General features: G+C 43.5%; 1 protein-coding gene across 1 annotated transcript; it reads left to right on the plus strand.

The window, feature by feature from the left end:
* The first annotated feature begins 1,169 nt into the window (after positions 1-1,169).
* LOC131251792 (small ribosomal subunit protein uS2y-like) lies at positions 1,170-20,199 on the plus strand. Its single transcript, XM_058252749.1, has 5 exons — positions 1,170-1,479; positions 3,152-3,414; positions 3,797-3,994; positions 4,691-4,922; positions 19,827-20,199. The coding sequence occupies exons 1-5, from the start codon at positions 1,353-1,355 to the stop codon at positions 19,934-19,936; spliced, it is 930 nt and encodes a 309-aa protein (XP_058108732.1). The 5' UTR covers positions 1,170-1,352; the 3' UTR covers positions 19,937-20,199.
* The last annotated feature ends 665 nt before the right edge of the window (positions 20,200-20,864 follow it).

A 20,864-nucleotide genomic window follows, 5' to 3' on the forward strand; every position in this document is an offset into this window, starting at 1 on the left:
GTCCCAAATATTGGTTGGGCCTTACCTGCCCCCCCCCCCCCCCCCCGGTTTGAAAATCTATCGAATTGTTATTTCAGACATGAATGTTGCTAATCCATCCGTTAATCCAGTGGGCCACACGCAATTAATCGGTCCATACATGCAAGGCCCAATCCTGCCCTATGGGCCACCGTTAAGGCTTGGGGGTCACCGTTTGAGCAGTTTGGATAGTGTGGACGCCCTGCTAATGCAATTAGGGCTGAAAGTCAGGCAGGTTCAACCCGACTGACCTGTGACCGACCCGACATTGGGTTGGGCTCGGGCATGATGCATCGGGTTTGGTCTCAGGCTTGGGCTCTATATAAACACCCAACCGAAAAAACTTGGGTCGAGCTTCGGTTGAGGTCTTGGGTTGCCCGACCCAACCTGAACCCCATTGATATATAAGTTACTTATAAAGTATAATTGAGCATGGATAACCTGTGTTAAAGGCACAAGAGATCTAGTGCTGTCGGGTTTCATTGGTATACATCATTTTTTATGACTCAAGCTAATAAGATGCACTAGATTTATCTCTCCCAAATAAAATCCGTGTTACGCAGCATCACATTTAAAGCAGTTGTTGTCCTATATTTTATCTTATTTATTTAGAAAAAAAATGAAGTTTTTTATGATAAATAGCTACATATATAATTAATATAATTATACGTTGAAAAAAAAAAAAAACATTGAAAATATAATAAACTAATTTGATAACAAAAATATTATCACATATCCACCTAATCAACCGGACTGAGCCTACTTGGGTTAAGCTTGGGTTGAGAATTTTCAACTGAGGTCGGGTCGGGTCGGGTCGGGTAAGGGTGGAAGTATAGCAACCTTGCCTTGGGCTACGGTTGAGCCCCACCCCACCCCACCGCACCGCACCCCACCTTACCTTTAGCCCTGAATGCAATTGAAGACTGAAAGGACATGTGCCGACGTGACACACGTATATAATATCCAAGCCAATCTCGTTTTGTTGGGCATCGTGCATGTATGTATGTGAAAAATGGAACGGTGTACATTGAAAACGCACGAGTGGCCTACCTGATGAGTGGAGCGTGTCTATTTCTAACTTCCAAGTCAGGCATGTTCTCATGCACACGTGCCAATCTGGCATACTTCGTGCTAGGGTTCCGGGCTATTTACCTCACTCTTCTTCCGCTTCATTCCTTTTCTCGTTTTCGCTTTTTAGCAGAAGAGAAAAGAGAAGAAGAGTGCTAGGGTTACTTCACCCCAGATCTCTCCAAAAACCTTAGAGAGAGAGAGAGAGAGTGCTCGGGTTTTCTCACACTAGTTCTCTTGAAAAACCTTAGAGAGAGAGAGAGAAGATGGCAAGCAAGGGATTATCACAGAAAGAGGCAGATATTCAGATGATGCTCGCCGCGGACGTGCATCTCGGGACCAAGAACTGCGATTTCCAGATGGAGCGCTACGTCTTCAAGAGAAGAAGCGACGGTAACTTAATATAAAAATAAAATAAAATAAATGAAAATCTTATTTTCCATTTCCATTTTCTTCATTTTCTGGAGGATTTTAGTTTCATTTAATTAAAAATCCTGAATACGTCGCATAAGGATGAATGACACTTAAATGCATGCTTCACAGACGTTATCTGAAGCGCTGACCCTCCTATGGTGATTGGGGCCGTTGATCTGTCTGACCACTTCGCTGATGGGCTGTAGGCCAAAAACTGTAGTGATTGGACGGCTCTGATCCTCTCGTCATTGTGATTTTTGCATGATGAATGTGGACTGTTGCTTCTCATTTACTTTGGATATCAGCATCCCTAGGGCCATTGTTTGGGTGGATAGAACATCCCGATCACCTTTGCCTTTTGGGTTATGGTCCATCCACATGGTTGCATGCTGAAACAACTGTCCATATCAGCACACAAAATTGCCATGTTTACAGCAAAGATGTTTTGGTGGTCATGGAACTTCATGAAGCGAGTGTGGGTTCTTCCAATTTCATAGTTAGCAGCAACATATTGGTGTGATTCTTTGGCTGAGTGACGCGGGGATGAACGTGATGAGGTCGAGCACCGTCTTCCTCAAGAGGATAACTGTTCCGACTCCACGGAACTTCTCTGGACTCCTCACAGAGGCTTCTCAAATCCAAGAGAAAGAAAGCAAGCAAAATAGAAAATAAATTCTATAAAATTCGAAATTGATTAATGAATGAAATAAACGAGTTCACAACCCCTTGAATAGGGATACCAAGCAATGGGAGAGAAATCAGAAGCAAACTACAACTAAAACTCCTAGAATTCGTAACTTACTATAAATAGTAAACTTACTATTTATAGACGGTCCTGATGTCTACTAGTGCGCAAGGTTTTCGGCCAAAAATAGTGTCCTATTTGGCTTCACCAAGTTGTTCTAAGCTCTTTTCACGTGAGCCCAACTCCTAAGCCCAACGGATGAAGAGTTATAATCAAACTAAAACTTACTATTTATAGTAAAAACCGAATTAAAATAGGGAAATGACCATCGATCCAGAGGTATTTTGCAAATCCGGCTTGCGCAACCCGGCGTAGCGGGGTTGGGTGGCTAAAGTAGCTCGTTCTACCCCAAAATCATAGATTTTACGCCTGATAACTCATTCCGGATTGTGAGATACACCCGATCTAAGGTCCGATGGTCCGGATCACTTCTGTCGTCGACCGGGCCTTTTCCGCGACACGTTCTACATCACCAAGGGGCTTTCGAGCAAGGCTTGATATATCTTGCGATGCCAGTAAGTATTGTCAAATACGTACATCCACGAACGATACAGCTGTAATGGGCTTTATTGTCCACGAACGATAACCATCGTCCACGAACGAGGTGAGCCATCCTATTGGAAGGTCGAATTGTTTGGCAGAGCTAGGTGCACCATACTGTTCCATGGTGCAGTGTGTTGTGCTATTATTCTTTAATGTTTATATGACAAACTTTGGGTAGTGAGCTGTTTCTATGTTCCTATGAGCGATGAGAGGGCCGCTTGCCATTTGGGCCTGTTCTCAACAATATTTGTTGCCCTCTGGGAAGAAGGAGAATATTGAAAATCAACTAAGATGTGTTTTTATACTAAATTGTGGCTATTTGCAAACTTCTAAACTTCAATTCGTCTGGCTTTTGATGCCCAGGTATCTTCATCATCAACCTTGGTAAAACATGGGAGAAACTCCAGCTGGCTGCGAGGGTTATTGTTGCTATTGAAAACCCACAAGACATTATTGTTCAATCTGCAAGACCTTACGGTCAGAGAGCTGTTCTCAAGTTTGCACAGTACACAGGTGCTCATCCAATTGCAGGGCGACACACGCCTGGAACATTCACCAATCAGCTTCAAACATCTTTCAATGAGCCTCGCCTTCTCATCCTCACTGATCCTAGAACTGACCACCAGGTAAGATCCAGATGCATGGGAAGAGGGTCGTGGGTTCTCTTCGTGGTACCTGTTTGGCCATTCATCAGGTGGAACCCATCAGGCCAGTCCACATATCCAGGAAGTGATGCATGTAGGTATATGTACTGTTGGTCAGTTTTCTCAAACTGTTCGTTTCACATGGATGCCTGGCCCAGAGTTTTTTTTTTCCCTTTAATCAGGGCATCCACATCGTGAACCCCTCTGGATGAATTGCTCAGATCTTGCATAAACTGGTGCATGTGCCACAAAGGAAAACCCTCTTATCTTTTCACATAGACCTGTGCAGCATTGCTTGTGATATAAATGGGTTTCATCATGTGTGCTGAACCATTTGTTGCTCATGTTTGCTGCCCAATTGCAGCCTATTAAGGAAGCTGCACTAGGGAACATTCCTACCATTGCTTTCTGTGATACGGATTCGCCAATGCGGTATGTTGATATTGGAATTCCAGCAAACAACAAGGGCAAACACAGCATTGGTTGTCTGTTCTGGATGTTAGCAAGGATGGTCTTGCAGATGCGTGGTACTATTCTACCCGGGCAGAAATGGGACGTGATGGTAAGACGCATAATAACTTCTCTTATTCTACCATTTTACTTGTGTTTGGGATAGTGTTTTCTCTGAGTCCTGTTAAGACCAAGCCAATGGATACACGGCAGATCTCTTACTGGGTAGATTTTGTGGACAAGTTTCTCGTTTAGTGTTAAAAACCGCTGACTGAAACAGAACTCGGCAGAGCTGTGCCGTCTCAGTTTACCTGGCTCTGAGTACCAATCCCAAATGCTGATATTGTAAAATGCAACTGAGTTGGTATGGTTTGTATTGAAGTGGTTGGTTTTCCATTGTAATTCAGATACATTTGAAGGCAGGCTTCCGCATCAAGCTGAAGTTTTGGACATTAATTTTAGTTTCTTGGCCATGCATCCTTTCAGTTTCTTGAAGCTTCATGTCAATGGCATCGAGCATCTTTTGGTTTCTCTGCTCTTTTCTTTCATTGTCCAAAAGCCTGTTTGAGTTCCCTTGTTTGCTACCAGTCTACCGAGTGATGTGATTCCTTAAATCACTTAAAATTCCCTTGACAGTTCTGATTTGACTTTCGGCATCTTGATTTTCTGCTGATGTTTAAAGATGAACTCTGCATTGATTTTTTGTTTTGTCTCAGCTTTATGAAAATTGACTGTTTTCTCCTTCCTCATGCTCATTTCAGATGAACAGTGCATTTTATTTCTGAAAATCCTGCTGTTGTACTTGCAGGTGGATTTGTTTTTCTACAGGGAGCCAGAGGAGGCGAAGGAACAAGAGGAAGAGGAGGTTGCTGTGGCCCCTGATTTTGGAGCCAATGAGTACACAACAGTTGCTCTTGGGCTTCAAAGTGATCAGTGGCCTACCCAAATGGCCCAAATCAGCGATGCCCAGTGGACACCAGATGTTGCAGCGCCTCCTGCCATCGCTGCTGTACCTGGGGTTGAATGGGCTCCAGCTCCAGGTCAGGGAGCAATATATGCTTTTATTTCTCTAATGTCATTTACCTCTTTAAATTGCTAATCATCACCAAAGTCTTATCCCTACTATTTGGGGTCAGCTACACGAATCTTGTTATGCCATTCTACTCTGTCATGGACTATACCCTCAGTTAACTCATAGGTCTGCTGGTCTTTTCTTACTATCTCCACCCATATCCTTTTGGAAGTTCCTCTTGCCCTTTTAGAGGCCTGAACTTGAACCAACTTACTCCTTGTAACTGTTGCAGTTCCTGGCCTCCATTGCACAGGCCAAACTGTCTAACTCTACTTTCCCTCATCGTATTACCCATTGGTGCTACTCATAAGTTTCCTTGAATGCATTCATTACTAATTCTATCCTTGTTTGGCTACTCATCCAGCCCAAGATCGGCATATCTGCTATGCTTATCCTATGAGCATGTTGTTCCTTGACTGCCCAACATTCTGTCATAGGATGGCTGGTCTTATAGCTATACTATAAAATTTCCCCTTAAATTTCGTTGGCATGCGGTGGTCACAAAAAGCTCCAAAGGCACATCTCCACTTCATACATCCAGCTCTAATTCTATGAGCAATATCCTTCTCTATCTCTCAACCCTTCTCTAAATTTGCTCATCAATTTGTTAACGAAGATTATAGCTAGAGATGGTTTCCGCATGGAAGATGGATAGAAAAGACTAACTTTGTAGTTGTGCAAATTTTTCTACCCGCTGTTTGCTTTTGCTTATGAAATTCATGATTGCCATTTTCTTATGGTTCTAAACTTATCCACCCAACGAGGTTTGGGCGAATGGTCTTCACCGTAGGTTTGCTCCCTATAGGTGAGGGTTCGATTCCCCTCCTTGGCTTTACCCGATAGACGTGGTTGTGGGTGATTGCGTGTATCCGCAGGGATTAGTCTCACTTCACAAAAGAGGTGGGGACACCCTGTGTCTTAAAAAAATAAAATAGCTTATCCAATCATCTATTGGTGTTCCCGCTTTGGGTCCTAAGATAGCTTCTGCTCTTTGTTGTGGATCCTGCATCTTCAGCGACTCTCATTACTGCCTGCGAATTCATGTCAAAAGTTCCAGGACTCCTTGCAGATAAATTATCTCATTCTTGAAACTATGTTCTCTCTAATGCTTTCATCTCCATATTTGTTTGAGACACTAGGGTTGCGTTGGGAACGGAAAAAGGGCATCTCTCTTTAAAGAGAAACTCCAGTACTCATGGCAGAGTATGATGGTTCGTGTGCATGCACTCAGAAATTGAATGTGTGACATATATAGCTTAAATTAAACATTTTAAATCGAGGGATCACCCTAGATTTAAAGCAAAAACACAATGAACTGATATTGTAAGTGGTCAGTTGGCTAATATTTAGTGGATGGTTAAAATGGATGTATCGCACGTGGCCCCGTTGTGGGTGGTAATTTCAAATTGGTATTGGCACGCACGTATGATGTCACTCATGTCGAGAATTTAACTACTGAAAATCGTGTGGTTGAGCACTTAAGTTCTTCAACAATTACAGTCTCATCCACCTTCGAGGAGCAAGATGGTGCGGGAAGCGATGGTTGCTAGGAATTGCCTGTCTTGTTGCTTTTCGCAGAGTTCGTCTTTCCTCCTCCCCCCTCCATTGCATGGAATCTTCAGGCGGGGAGTGTTTTTTTTTTTTCGGTCCTCAAGAAGATTGCAAAAAGGTTGTGGTGATATTTGATGCTGGCATGGTGGAGCAGTCTTTGGTGCCATCGATTCAGGTCTTGATGACAGTAGTGGTGGCTGAGGTGTCAGCAGTTCTGGAATTGCAACTGGTCGGAGACATGCTATTAGAAGCTTTGAAGGTTCCCCAGTTGCAAATGTATTCCGACAATGGTGAGGAGACTCGGATTGATAAGAGGTTAGTTACTTGCAATTGTGTTTTTCGAGTTGCGGGGAAAGAGGGATGCATTTCAAAAGCTTGGCATGAAATGGATTATGGAGGCTATTGGGCATGTTGGGAGAATGATGGGGGTTTCCTTCGGTGATTGCAAAGATGATTTTATTGATCTGTTTCAGCACGCAGAGGAATGGGGACATTATGTTCAAGAGGTTCAGTGTGGAAAAAATGAAAAATCTGTCAAGGGGAGGATGGAGTTGGAAAGGTAGTGTCTTCTATAAATTACAAAGTTAGGGCTTCTCCTAGAGGTGAAAACAAGGGTAAAAGGGTCTAAAAAGTTAATCAATGAAGATAATCAGTTGAAATATTAAGGGATTGGCTGTTTGCAAAAAGCATAGTGTTCCAAAACGGTAACGGTGGCCGTAACGACCACCACTGTTACCGTTATGAGACGGGCCGTAACGGCTGTTACGGCCCCCGTTTGGCCATTACGACCCTTTTTTTGTTTTTTGAAAAAAACTATTACAGGACCGTTACGGGCCATTACGGGAACGTTACAACCTGTTTTTCTGTTACAGCTGTTTCAACCCCGTAACGCATAACGGTTATAACCGTTACCGTTACCGTTACGGCTGTTACGTAACCAATTTTGAATACTTTGGCAAAAAGGCTTTAGATTAGGGACGTGTGAGTGTTTTAAAGCTTGGTGGTCTCTTTTCAAGAAACAATGATGCAATTGACTAATTAGAGGTTAGTGGATTATTTGGGAGCTAGAGCTAAAGATTGGGTGGTGCTAGATGTAGGGGGGATCAATAGGGGCATTTTAGTGATTTGGGATGCCAAGGTTTGTGTGAGGGAGGATTGATGGTGTGGGCACTTTTCATCTCAATGATTGTGAATTATTTGCCATCAGGTTTTTGCTGGGTATTCTTAGCGGTCTATGGGCTGAATAGTCGGGTCGATGTCCGCAGTTTTGGGTAGAGTTAGATGAATGTCGAAACAAATGGCGATTGCCATGGTGTGTAGGAGGAGACTTCAATGCTGTTTGGTTTTTGTTTGAGAAATTGAGTGGGGGCTGCATTTCTCGAAGCGTGAGGGAGTTTTCTAATTGGATTCTTCAGGATGAGATAGTGAATTTACTTATGGGGGTTGTGAAGTACACTTGGACAAATGGGGCAATCAAGAGTGGTTAAATCAAAGTTGGACCCTTCTTTTAGTTCCATAGATTGGGTGGAGAAGTACTCTCTCGTGCATCAAAGAGATCTTTCGAGGCCGATTTCCAACCATTGTCTGGTAGCTTTGGAGGTGGATGAGGATGATTGGGGCCCGCGGCTTTTTTACATTCAGATTATTGTGGCTTCAAATTGAGGGATTTTTGAAGTTGGTGAGGGAGTCGTGGTCATCTTTCTCAGTAGAGGGATTCTCGTTGTTTCAAAAACTCAAATCACTTAAAGGTAAGATTAACGTAGAAGAAAGAGGTTCCTGGGAACTAGGAAGCCGGAACGGGTTCTCTATTGTGTAATATTCAAGCTCTCGATATCAAGGAAGTGGGGATGGATTTATTGGAAAAAGAAAATTCTTTTTAGTACAATTATTCTGCTATGTACAATTCTATGTTGACGGAAGAGGAAATCAAATGGAGACGGTGGTCTAGGGCGACTTGGCCCAAAGGATATAAAAATGCAAAATTCTTTCATGCAATGGTTGGTGCTCGTGCTAGAACTATCAAGATCAAAAGTGTTTTGGTGGATGGAAAGAGGGTTGAGAGCAAATCGAAGATGTGTGCCACCAATATTAAGTTTTACAAAGACCTTACTGGAGCAGGGTGGGAGAGAGGTCGTGGCTAGACAATTTGCATTTTGACAAAATTTCGAAGGAAGTGGAATTGTTCAAAAAGCGGGTTTCTGAAGAGGAAGTCAAGGTAGCAGTAGAGGAATTAGTTGCTGACAAGGCCCTTGGACCGGATGAATTCCCTTTAGCTTTCTTCCAGACATTCAGGGTGTTGGTAAAAGGTTACTTTGTGGGTTTCAATGAATTTCATGAGGTTTGGTGCAACTTTTATTGCTGCCATCCCAAAAAGGAAGTAGCGAAATATATGAGGGATTTTAGATCATCAGTCTTTTTTGGGGGTCCCTATAAAATATTAGCTAAAACTTTGGCCACCAGATTTCAAGTTGTTTTAGCTAGCGTGATATCTAAAGCTTAATGAGATTTGTAGATATTCCTTATACAATTTTTTGGGCAGTGATTCTTCTCCCAAAAGAAGAACCCCTGACAACTTAGATTTGGAGATATTCTGTTCCCCCTAAGATTGCATCCTTTGGATGGCTGGTTGGAAAGAAGAAGGTTCTTATGGTCGACAATTTGAGAAAAAAGGGGGATGTCTTTAGTAATTGTATGCCTATGCTGCATGGTGGATGAAGAATCGGTTGATCATCTTTTTGTTCGTTGTTCCTATATCAAGCAAATATGGCCAGAAATTTTAAGCCCCTTCGGAATCAATTGGTCCTTTTCTGCCATGACAGGTCGGCTTCTAAAGGCTTGGCATAGAGTCAGATTAGGCAAGCATAGGACATCGTTATGGAGAATGGCTCTTCTGGCTGTTTAGTGGTCCATATCGGAAGAAAGAAATGGGAGATGCTTCAGGGAGGTTTCTAACTCGGTGGAATTCATAGTGTGCAGAGTTAAGTCGCCTAAGTTTTCATTCTTGGTGAATGGATCACCAAAAGGCTTTTTTTTCCCTAGCAACAAGAGGCCTGCAACAAGGTGACCCGCTCTCTCCCTATATATATTCGTGTTAGTGGTTGAAGCTTTAAGCAAGATGCTGAATAAAGGGTTAGCCGCGGGTTTAATCGATGGTTTTAGGGTGGATAAGTCAGATTTCCAAGTCTCTTATTTTTAGTATGCAGATGACACTATTCTATTCAAGCGATGTGGAAGAGGTTGAAGTGGATAATTCAAAGAAGATTATTGAATGCTTTGAAGTTATTTCGGGATTAAAGGTGAACATCCTCAAGAGGAAGTAATTAAGTTTGTAGAATTTTTCAGCTGTCGTGCGAGATCCTTCATATCTTGGCCTCCTACTTATGGAAACTGGCCAAGCATTTGTGGGATGATGTCATTGAGGGCGTGTTTGGAAAGAGGAATTGAATTGCATTAGGTGGAATTAACAACATTATTACACAATGATTATATGCCTGCAAATACCATGGTATTTTGACCATCAAATCCCATGTTTGGGATTAAATTCTTCCTTCGGGAAAAACACTGAATTAAGTGAAACCAATGTTTGGTAGACCATGGAATTGTAATTAATAGACTAGATTTCACAACTGATGCCAATCACCTATATGCATATGCAACTCGAGTGTCACGTGTAAAGGGCGCATATGGATGGATGGCGTGGATAAAACACATGCATCAATGTGGGGGCAACAAATGTAGTGGATTTTAAAATCCACCAGAAATCCTGCCATATCTCCAACTGGGACTGGATGATATGATATTGGATTTATCCAATCCTTCCTATCGATTCCAAATGCCGGATGGAATTTATATCTCCACCAAATGCAATTCAATACCACATAATTCCATGCTCTAAACGGGCCTTGAGAGATTTGAAGGAAAGCTTTCAAGATGGAGCGAGCATCTTTCCCTAGGTGGAAGGTTGATGTTGGTTAAGGCGGCAATGCCTAACTTGCTGATTTATTCTCTTTTCAAAAGTCTGAAATCTATTGTGGATAGATTGGAGAGGCTTAGGAGGGATTTCTTATGGCAAGGAGCTAAAGAGAAGCATAGGTTTCATACGATGAAATGGGAAGTGGTTTGTAAGCCATTTGACTAAGGGATAGCTGGTTTAGGGTCTGTTTGGATTGTAAATTACCTTGGCAATGTCATGTAAAAGTGCCATCATTATGATTTTACCATGGCCAAAACAAAGACGAGAATCGTCAGTTAAATGCAATGTTTTTAGGAGACGGGTAAAGGAATTTGTAATCATTGCAATTTCACATTGCATTACAATGGAAATCTCGAATCCAAACAAGCACATCAATGTATTTTCTTTAATGATTTGACATTGAAGTAATGGAAATATTTCATCATTACGATTTTGCCACGATAAACCAAAAAGACAGAAATCGTTGATCAAATGCAATGTTTTCAGATGGGTAAAGAATTTGTAATCAATTTGATGCAGGACAGTTAACCATTTGGTCTAAAAGCTCGAACTAATAGAGCATGGCTAATCAATCCCTTTATCTCATAGCCCAGGCCTCATATCTCATGGGTTAGGATCTCGGCCGAACCTCCCTCGTGGGCCCCACTTTACATGGGTTCCGCTTCACACGAGCCACCCACTTCACGCGGGTGGGGCCCGCCTCGCACGGGCTACCCACCCCGAGTGTGCCCCTGCATCCCACAAGCCACCCCACTCGAGCCCGGTGTGAAAATGCCCCTGCATTACAATCACTGCAATTTTAACAGTACATTACTGAGTTATCTTTCAAAAAAATACATTACATTACTGAGGTAATTTGCAATCCAAAGAGGCCCTTAAGGAAATTGGAGGTCATGAACTTCATTTTGTTAGGAAATGGCTACCGAGGTTTGGCTTGGAAGATGGCGCTCGAACTTCATTTTGTTAGGAAATGGCTACGGAGGTTTGGCTCGGAAGATGGCGCTCTTTAAAAGGGGTGGGTTTTTCTTTGAGTGGTGGTAAGCAATTCTGCTTATTGGAGGATGCTTGGCTGGGCGAGGAATTGTTGCAGGAAGACTTTTGAAGGCTAGCTCTCATTGGAGGCGAATAACCTGGTGGCTCGATGTTTCTCATTATCAACAGATGGGGTTTTTTCGGCTCCCCCTTGTTGAAGGAGTCTGACAAAGGGAGTTGGAAGATTTTGTTGGGCTCTTAGAGTGGTTGCGCAATGTTAATTCTTTAGTGGGAGATAGGGACATAATTGTATGGAACAAAGAGAAGTCTTGTTGGTTCTCAGCTAGTTCCCTATATAGACGGAAGTCTTGTTGGTTCGTCACACTACTTTCATTTGACATTATGGTGCTCCTCCCATGGTTGCAGTTCTAGCTTAGCTCGTGGGATGGGACAATGTGCTCGCCATTAATAATCTTCAAAATAGGGTTCCTGAATATATGTGTGACGTGCATGAAAAATGAGAAGTCGATTGATTATCTCTTCATTCATTTGCCCTTTCACTAAGGAAGCATGGAATAAATTTTTTGACTCGTCAGTGTGTCGTGGGTGACGTTGGGTTCAATTGAGAGTTTCTTTTTCGCTTGGCATGGGGGAGGAGTGGGAAGGAAAGGGAGGACAATTTGGAGGCTTTCAATGTTGGCAGGCATTTGCTTGGGGGTGGCTAAATTGGATGTAATGGAGGTGGGCCTTAGCCTTGAACGTTTTAGGCAAGAATTCCTTCCTTTCTTTTTTTTTCCTGTGTTGGTTTGTGTTGTAATTTTTTTGGGCTTCAACCTTGCTTAATAAAACCATTACCTTTTTGAAAAAAGAAAGAAAGATGGTCAAATGGTCTGAATCCAACAAACATATTCACTAATCCAGGGTTGGGATCATCCAGTCAGTTTGATTTCAGGGCTTTGTTATGAGCTATTTATAGTGATTAGTGAGACCCATGATTTGGACTGTTTTACTTGAATACACGTATGCCACTCGTACAATTTTCAAGTGTACGCATATGGACAATTACACTTTGTAAACATAAGTATCAAATTGACTATTGACTACACTTTAAATATGCCTTGTGAATCTTAGTCAACATATTTATGCATAACGACAGTTTGATTTTGCAATGTCTCTCTTTTGTGCCATCATTTCTCCTTTTCAAGAAAATTGACTCTCTTGTGGTCCTATCTGAACCTATTTTGAACCCACACACACACACCATACAGGGTTCCCACCTTCATGGGTTAGCAATGTACTTGGAGCTTTTAAATCATACATGGGACAGTCAATCCTTGGTCTTAACTGTTCATTTCTTCCTTACCGCCATGATGCAAAAATTCACACCAATTGGATGATCCCAACCTCCCTCATGGCAAGCATCTTTTTATAAGCCCCATTTTATGAGCCAAAGGTAATTTGGATGGGAAAAACTGGTTGACAATGGTCATATTACGATCGATCATGAGGAAGGAGAATGGACAAAGGTGCCTCGTAGAAGACGTAAGCAGATCCCGGTAGGTAATAGTCGCAGTAAATACGCCCATTACCCTACCCTTTTCGTTAAAGGCTATCCGCAATGATGGTATCCCATCAATCTTGAAAAAATCTTCGGCCGAGCAGGTGTAGTCATGGATGTGGTAATGCCCAGAGATAGAAATAGTGGGGAATATCATGGGTTCGCGTTAATCCGCGTGGGGAGTGAAACAGAGTTGGCAAGAGCGGTGGATATGCTCCATGGCGATAGCTTTGATGGCAAAAAATTATTAGTGCAAAGAGCTAGATATGGTCCTGAAACAATTCCCAAACCTTCCACTCGTAAACACTCAGGCCCTAAGTCTAACCTCCCTGCGAAATCTCACCAATTAAACCTGCCTCCCTCTACAGTCAGCACTATTTACACTCCTGCACCGAGCCACTCCTTCAAAGACGCTCTGGTAAACAGTAATAGCACTAATAAAGTTTCTGCCACTCCTTCTCTGACGCTGGAGGAGCCCATCACCAACTACTCTCAGTAGATTCACAATAACAGATGGCGAAACTAGCTCGGCCGACACCCTTACGATAGATCAAGAAAAGTTTGATAAAAACAGGGCTGAATTGGCCAAATCCATAGTTATCATCACGAATGAGGGAGTGTCTATTCACTCCGTCAAGACTTGGATCAAAGATAAAATTGGTTTTCAATGCGGGAATTCTGACCTTAAACCTATTGGCTCTAATGCTCTTTGGGTTAAAGTATGTCCAGGTCTTAGCCCCGACCTTATTACGACGGTTGGGAATTCTCTCAAATTTGGTCCGATTGCCAATATCATGCCATGAGAGGAATTTTCCATCTTCGGTAAAGAAAATATATGGGTTCTAATATGGGACGTCCCGTTGGAATTTTGGTATGACGAATTTCTCATCTCGGCAGCATCCTCCTTGGGCTTTATCCTGGAAATGGATTCCGAAACCCAACTAGGGGTAGAGCTTGGCGTTATCCGAGCGAGGGTTCGAAGGAAGAAGGGCGTTCCCCTCCCTGACCACATCCGTGTCAAGGCGGACAATCAGATAGTCTTACTCCCGGTCCAAAAGGAAGATCCTGGTTCCAATCATCTTAGGTGGGGTGATGTCTGGAGCTCCAGAGACATCGATTGCTTTCTTCCGGAGCAGTTCGAGATGCGCAATGGTGAAGATGGAGCACTGTCTCCATACTCCGGTGGAGTTCCGAATCAGGGTGCTTTCAAATCGTCTGCTACCGCAGACTGTCATGATAGCCTGCTGCCGTCATCTGTGCCACGTGGCAGCTTCTCGAGAAATCCCTCAGTCCGTAACTCTGACACTCTCCTCGATCCGTGTGTGAGAAGGTTCGGCACCCCCCGCTGATCGCGACACGTGGCTCGTCATCTACGACTCTTCCGCGTTTGGAGGATCCGACGAAGGAGATGTAGCCACACATCCAGCCTCCATCCCATTTCCCGAACAGCCATCATGATGACAACCCTTCAATCTCATCCGGCCGCCACGTGGTCACTGTTATTCCTGAAGATTGCATCACATCCGTCCATGTGGATGCCCACACTGCTTCGCCGAGACTTACATCTCTAAACAAAATCGGGTCAGTGGTTCTGGGTTTGTTTTCGACCCAAATCCGCCTCCCACTCAACAGATGGCCCTCTTTCACTGTAGCCGACTTAGTGCCCATCAATCCCAGATATTCATCTAATGCATCCCAACCCCTGACTTCATCTCCCAACCTCACAAATGTCCTTACTCAATATTTTCCCCGTTCTTCGCATAACATCCACCTGACGTCGATGGAAGACAATCAATCCCGCGGGGATTTCTTGGAGAGCCTTATTTCAAAATCTTAAGGCGCTGAGTCCTGTCCTTCCTCGCCATCCACCTCAACATCCAAGAGACAGGATTGGGCAAGATCTGGGACCTCTGACTCTGTTCCAGGAGGAGTGTCCTAGTGAGATTATCATCGCTGAACCTCTCTAGATGAGAGCAGAACCCTCCCATCAGCAACAGATTGACAACTCGTTATTATCCACGGAGGGTAAAAGCCGCGAGGAAATCTTTGAGAAGATGCAAACAAGAGGTGGATCAGGGACGCTGTTGGCCATGTCAGTCGCTCTTTAAGCTTATCATTCAGCACCCGGTCAAAAGATTATATCTGTTTCAATACATTGAAGACAGAGGAAGACCTCTTCCTCCGACCAAGATCCCGATTAAACATCCGAATCGTTCTTTCTCCAACAGGGAGCTCTTCAACTTGCAATCTCAGTCAGCGACATCTCCCGCGTCTACCTCTATACGCGGAAGAAAGGGTACTCGGGGCAGAGTAGTTTCTCAATGAAAATCCTTTCTTGGAATGTTCGTGGGGTGAGTTCCAAGCAGAAGCGGAGCCTCATCAAGGATTCCATTAGGCGTGAGAATCCGGATTTTTATGTCTTCAGGAAACTAAAGTTTCTACCTTCTCTGATAGACTCCTGGCCACATTATGGCATGCCAACGACGCCAAATACGTGACTCGGGACGCCATTGGCTCCTCAGGAGGCATTCTGGTTGCCTGGAAATCATCTCAGTGGGACCTGCAGCATTCAGTCTCGGCCATTTTCTCGGCAGCAATCATCCTGCAAGATAAGTCAACCATTTTCCGTTGCCTTATCATTGTTGTATATGGTCCAAATGATGATTCTGTTAGGCTGAACTTCTGGGGTGAGTTGACCGCTTCTAGACAATTATTTTCAGGTCCTTGTTTTGTTGTAGGAGACTTCAACGTTATCCGATTCGCCGAGGAACATTCGCACAAAAGGAGAGTGAACCCGGCCATGCACGCACTCTCGGACTAGATCCAACAACAAGAGCTGGTTGATCTCCCTCTCTCTGCCGCCAAATACACATGGACTGATGGGTGTCAACATCCGATTCAGTCCAGACTTGACAGGTTCCTCCTGTCCACGGAATGGATCGACGTTTTTCCTTCCATTTCTCAGATCGCTCTCCCCAGATCGACTTCTGACCACTACCCGATCCTTCTCTCGTCGGATGAAGTTAATTGGGATCCGAAACCTTTCAAATTCAATTAAGCCTGGCTTGCGATCGATGGGTTTAAACAGAGGATTGAGGAGTGTTGGTCGTCTTTTCAAGTTGCCGGTTTTGCTGGTCACAGTCTGCTGTGCAAGCTCAGACTTTTGAAGGAAAAAATAAAAATCTGGAAGGTGGAGGAGCTTCGTAAGAGAGACCAAGAAACCGAAGCTCTCTTTTCGGAATTGCAGTTCATCGACTCTAATATCGAAGGCAATGTAATTCCCCTATATATCCTCTCCAGACGTATCCAAATTATTTAGGAAATATCATCCAGGGCTCTTGAAGACGAAATCTCTTGGAAACTGAAAGCGAGGGTGAAATGGATTGCAGAGGGTGACAGAAACACGAAGTATTTTCACAATATTGCCAGTATGAAAGCTCAGGCCAAAGCTATCTTCAGCATGTCAGTCAATGGAAGACTGATTGATGACAAGGATGAAATCGCTGCCTGTGTTGTTGCCCACTTAAGATCCATTTGTACAGCGAAGGGATGGAATAGACCTCAACTTGATGGAATTCCTATCCATTCCCTTCAAGCCGCTGAAGCGGATCTGTTGGAAATGCCCTTCCCTGAAGAAGAAACCATAACGGCTATCAGTGTGATGGGTGGAGATAAATCCCTGAGTCCTGATGGGTACCCCATGAGCCTCTTCCAAACCTTTTGGGACATGGTTCGTTGCGACATTATGAACTTCTTACAAGAATTCTACGCCAGAAGTAAGTTGTCTAAAGGTCTGGGTGCTTCCTTCATTGCACTCCTTCCCAAAGTGGCCGGCACTTCTTCGTTTTCCAAATTCAGGCCCATCAGCCTCATTGACAGCCCTTATAAAATCCTGGCTAAAATCCTTTCCTCCAGACTATCGACAGTCATGGGCAAACTCATCTCCAAATATCAGAATGCATTTATCAAGGGAAGACAAATCATCGATGGTGCGCTGATTGCAAACGAAGTTCTTCACTCTTGCCACAGGTCGGGGAATAAATATATATTTCTCAAACTGGATATTGAAAAGGCGTATGATCATTCTGATTGGAGCTTCTTATTCTATATGCTCGATCGGATGGGTTTCGGTGATAAATGGAAACGGTGGATGCAGGCTTGCGTCGAATCGGCACATTTCTCAGTTCTTCTAAACGACACACCCAAAGGCTTCTTCCGAAGCACTAGAGGGCTACGCCAAGGCGACCCCCTCTCTCTGCTCTTATTCCTCGTGATTGGAGAAGCCTTGTCACAGATGCTCATTAACGGTGAAAGCGCTGGTCTCTTCAAAGGAGTATCGATTCCAAGAGTTCATTCGACAATCTCGCACAGTCAATTTGCTGACAATACCCTAATCATGGTGGAGGCAGACCTAAACTCTGTGCAAAATCTGCAGACAACCTTAAGATGTTTCGAGGCCGTTTCAGGCATGGCTAAATCCAGAGTCTTCGGCGTCAATTGCACTGATGTTGAATTATCCTCCCATGCAAACATTTTCGGTTGCTCACTCGCTTCCTTTCCGACTATGTTTGTGGGCCTTCCGTTGGTGTTAGACCCCCCTCCGAAGCCTATGTGGGACAGAGTGGTAGAGAAATTTAACAAAATGCTTGCCACATGGAAGAGCTAATATCTGTCTATCGGGAGAAGACTCACTCTCATCAAGGCAGCGCTGTCCAACATTCCCATCTACTTTATGTCCTTGTTTAAATGTCCTCCCCATGTCCTGGATAGAGTAGACAAGTTGAGAAGAGATTTCCTTTGGAGCGGTAAGGGGAATCAGAAAAAAAATCCACCTGTTGGACTGGAAAGAAGTTTGCTCCCATTTTAAGGATGGTGGAGCTAGCATTCGGAGCCTAAAGGTGATGAATAGTGCCCTCCTTGGCAAATGGTCTTGGAGGCTGGGAATAGAGACAGACGGTTTATGGAACTCGGTGGTCAAAGGAAAATATGGGTCGTCTCCTGGGGGTCGGTGGACTAAAGATTCTTCGCGGTGTAGAGCATCCTATCTCTGGAAAGGAATTTTGCGTGCAAAAAAGCCAGTGGTATAGAATATCGGTTATCAGCTCGGGAATGGCGCTGCAATAAGATTTTGGGAGGATCACTGGCTCGGCGAAACGATCCTCAAAAACAGATTCCACAACATCTACCGCATCGCTGTCCTTAAAGATAGCCTGATTCGCTGCTTCTTCTCTCAAACCGATTCTGGCTTAGTATGGGAAATCAATTGTTCTAGGAATATGCACGATCGGGAGTTGGAGGAATATGCCGCTCTTCTCAATTGCCTCTCCATGGTGTCGCCAATCAGCGACAAACCTGACAAATTATTGTGGAAGGGGGATAAATTCAGCCTATTCTCGGTGAGATCGCTTTACTCTCCTCTCTCCCTCTACAACCCCTCAATCCTCGGCGCACCCTTTTATTTGGAAGTACTAGGCTCCTCCCAAGTTTATCTGTTTCGGTTGGCTGGCGGCTAGGAAGCGGATCCTAACAGTCGACAACTTGAAGAAGAGAGGCATGCAACTCCCTAATATCTGTCTTTATTGTATGAATGATGAAGAGTCGGCTAATTATTTGTTGGTCCACTGCACGTTCATCTCTTTCATCCTGTTGGATTTCTTCCAAAGATTCGATGTATGTGGGTGTATCCCTGAGACTGCCTCTTCCTTGTTAGAGTACTGGCATGGGTTTAATTTCAGGAAGACCAAATCGCGTATTTGGAGAATGGCGATCCTCGCTATTTGGTGGGCTGTTTGGACGGAAAGGAACGACCAATGTTTTAATAACGTTCAATCTTAGGTTCAAGCTGTAGGGTCTTGGGCTAAAAAACTTCTCATTGAATGGGTGGCTATTGTTTCTAGTCTCAAGGGCTGTAACCTTTTGTTTTTAGGCGTGTAATGCTGGTCCTGCCATCTCAGCAGAACCTTTTTGTATGTTTTTCTCTTTAATAAATCGTTACTTCTTTAAAAAAAAAAAAGAAGGGTAATTTGGATGGGTGGTTGGAACCATCTAACTGAAGTACTACGCTGTAATCATAAGCAATCCATGGTGGGGCTTATCAAAAAGATTTTTGAAGATGATGATTGGACCTACTTCCTCCAGCTTGATCTTGGCCATCTACTTTTCTCTCTGTTGATCGAATGGTTAGGATCATCTGATTGTTGTGAATTTTGCATCATAGTCTGACAATAGTAGTATGGAGCGAACAGACTGTCCTGATTGGTGACTGCCTATCGCATGTGTAATTTAAAAGCATTGGAGAAATTGGTTAGCCTTCCTACTGTTTATTTGTATCTTAGATCTGTTACCTCCTTGCCACTAAAGGCGTTCGTTTATCTATCCTCTGACCGTGAACTGTATTTATTCTTTGCTATAGTACGAGTTTATTGTATTCTGAGATGAGAATGGATCCAGTCAAATATTATTCCTTAGCAAGCATTCATTTTCCATAATTGTGGCTGATATCCAGACTCCAGGCATTACATCTATTGGGAGCTGGGCATGGCCAAAAGACCACACTATGTAAATGATATTAGCCACTGGCGGAAGTACTCATTTTAATGGGTGAAGGAAAAGGTCCAACAAATGGTTGGTTGATCTTCCAGACCATGGCTAGGATCATATGATAGGGTGTTCCTTGGCATGTGGCCTATCAGCAGCAGCTTGCCATGGATGAACAGCTCACCATGTGAGCAGAAGTCGAGTGCTTGATAATTGCTGATTGTTATACATGCTGACGGTGTTTTTTTTGTATCTATCTTGTTGCGATTTGCGAATGACAGTTCCGGCAGGCAATGGATGGGATGTGGCTGCTGCCCCACCTATTGATGCGGCAGGGATCGACGACGTTATTCATGCACCTGATCCTGCTCCTGCTACTGGCTGGGAGTAAGAATAGCGTTATATATCCGAGTTTAGTTGGGTTTTGTTTTCAAACCCAACTCAAAGCATCTAATGGTCTGTAGGGTGGGTTGTACCTGGAGTTATTCTTTTTAAAAATTTCTGGAGAGTGCAATTTCCTTTTGATAGATACATACATGTGTGTTATTTGGTTTCTAAGATTTGGATACTACAAGTTTTGACATGGAGCAAGGGATGACTGTTATGTAGTTAATCTAAATACTCATGCGATAACATGATCGGTTATTTTCTGCAGTTCTCTGCTCTGCTAGAATTTTATTTTATTTTATTGTTGGCTCTTTCTCTGTATCTTCTGTGAACCGGAGCAATATATTATACATTGCTTGGCCTAAGAATTCTCTATTGTAATACTAGAGATGCTTTGTGTGTACAAGTAGGTCCTGTGGCTCATGGATACATCTCACTGGCCTTCACATGAACTGGACCATCCTGACTGTTGTTGAATCTTTTGCTTCTTTTTGGTGACTTTTTGCTGTTGCTGAACTGTTTACTTGCGGACCACCAAGTTGAGGGCAAGAAACTTTTGATTTTGATGATTTTTTGTGCATGAACCATTCATAGCGTGGTCAAAATTATAATCATTGCGTGGGACATGAACCATGGGGCCTACTACACAACTGTAAACCCCGCTGTATGGTAGAGATTCTTGGGCCGATCCAATCGAACAGTCCCCAACTGGGACCCACCGGATGGTCTTGATTTTTTCAACGAATTAGCATCAACAGACTGGAAAATTCCTTCTGTGGAAAGTTCTAGGCAGAAAACTACTACTCGAAGGGAGTGGAATGGTATCATACTTGAAAATTCCTTCTGTGGAAAATGATTTTTTTTTTTTTTTGCAGTGGGTGAATCTCATCATTGATATGGGTCCACGTCCCATTCCACTAATGACAAGGACT

This window comes from Magnolia sinica, chromosome 7 (genome assembly GCF_029962835.1).
Source record: "Magnolia sinica isolate HGM2019 chromosome 7, MsV1, whole genome shotgun sequence".
NCBI classification, from domain to species: domain Eukaryota; kingdom Viridiplantae; phylum Streptophyta; class Magnoliopsida; order Magnoliales; family Magnoliaceae; genus Magnolia; species Magnolia sinica.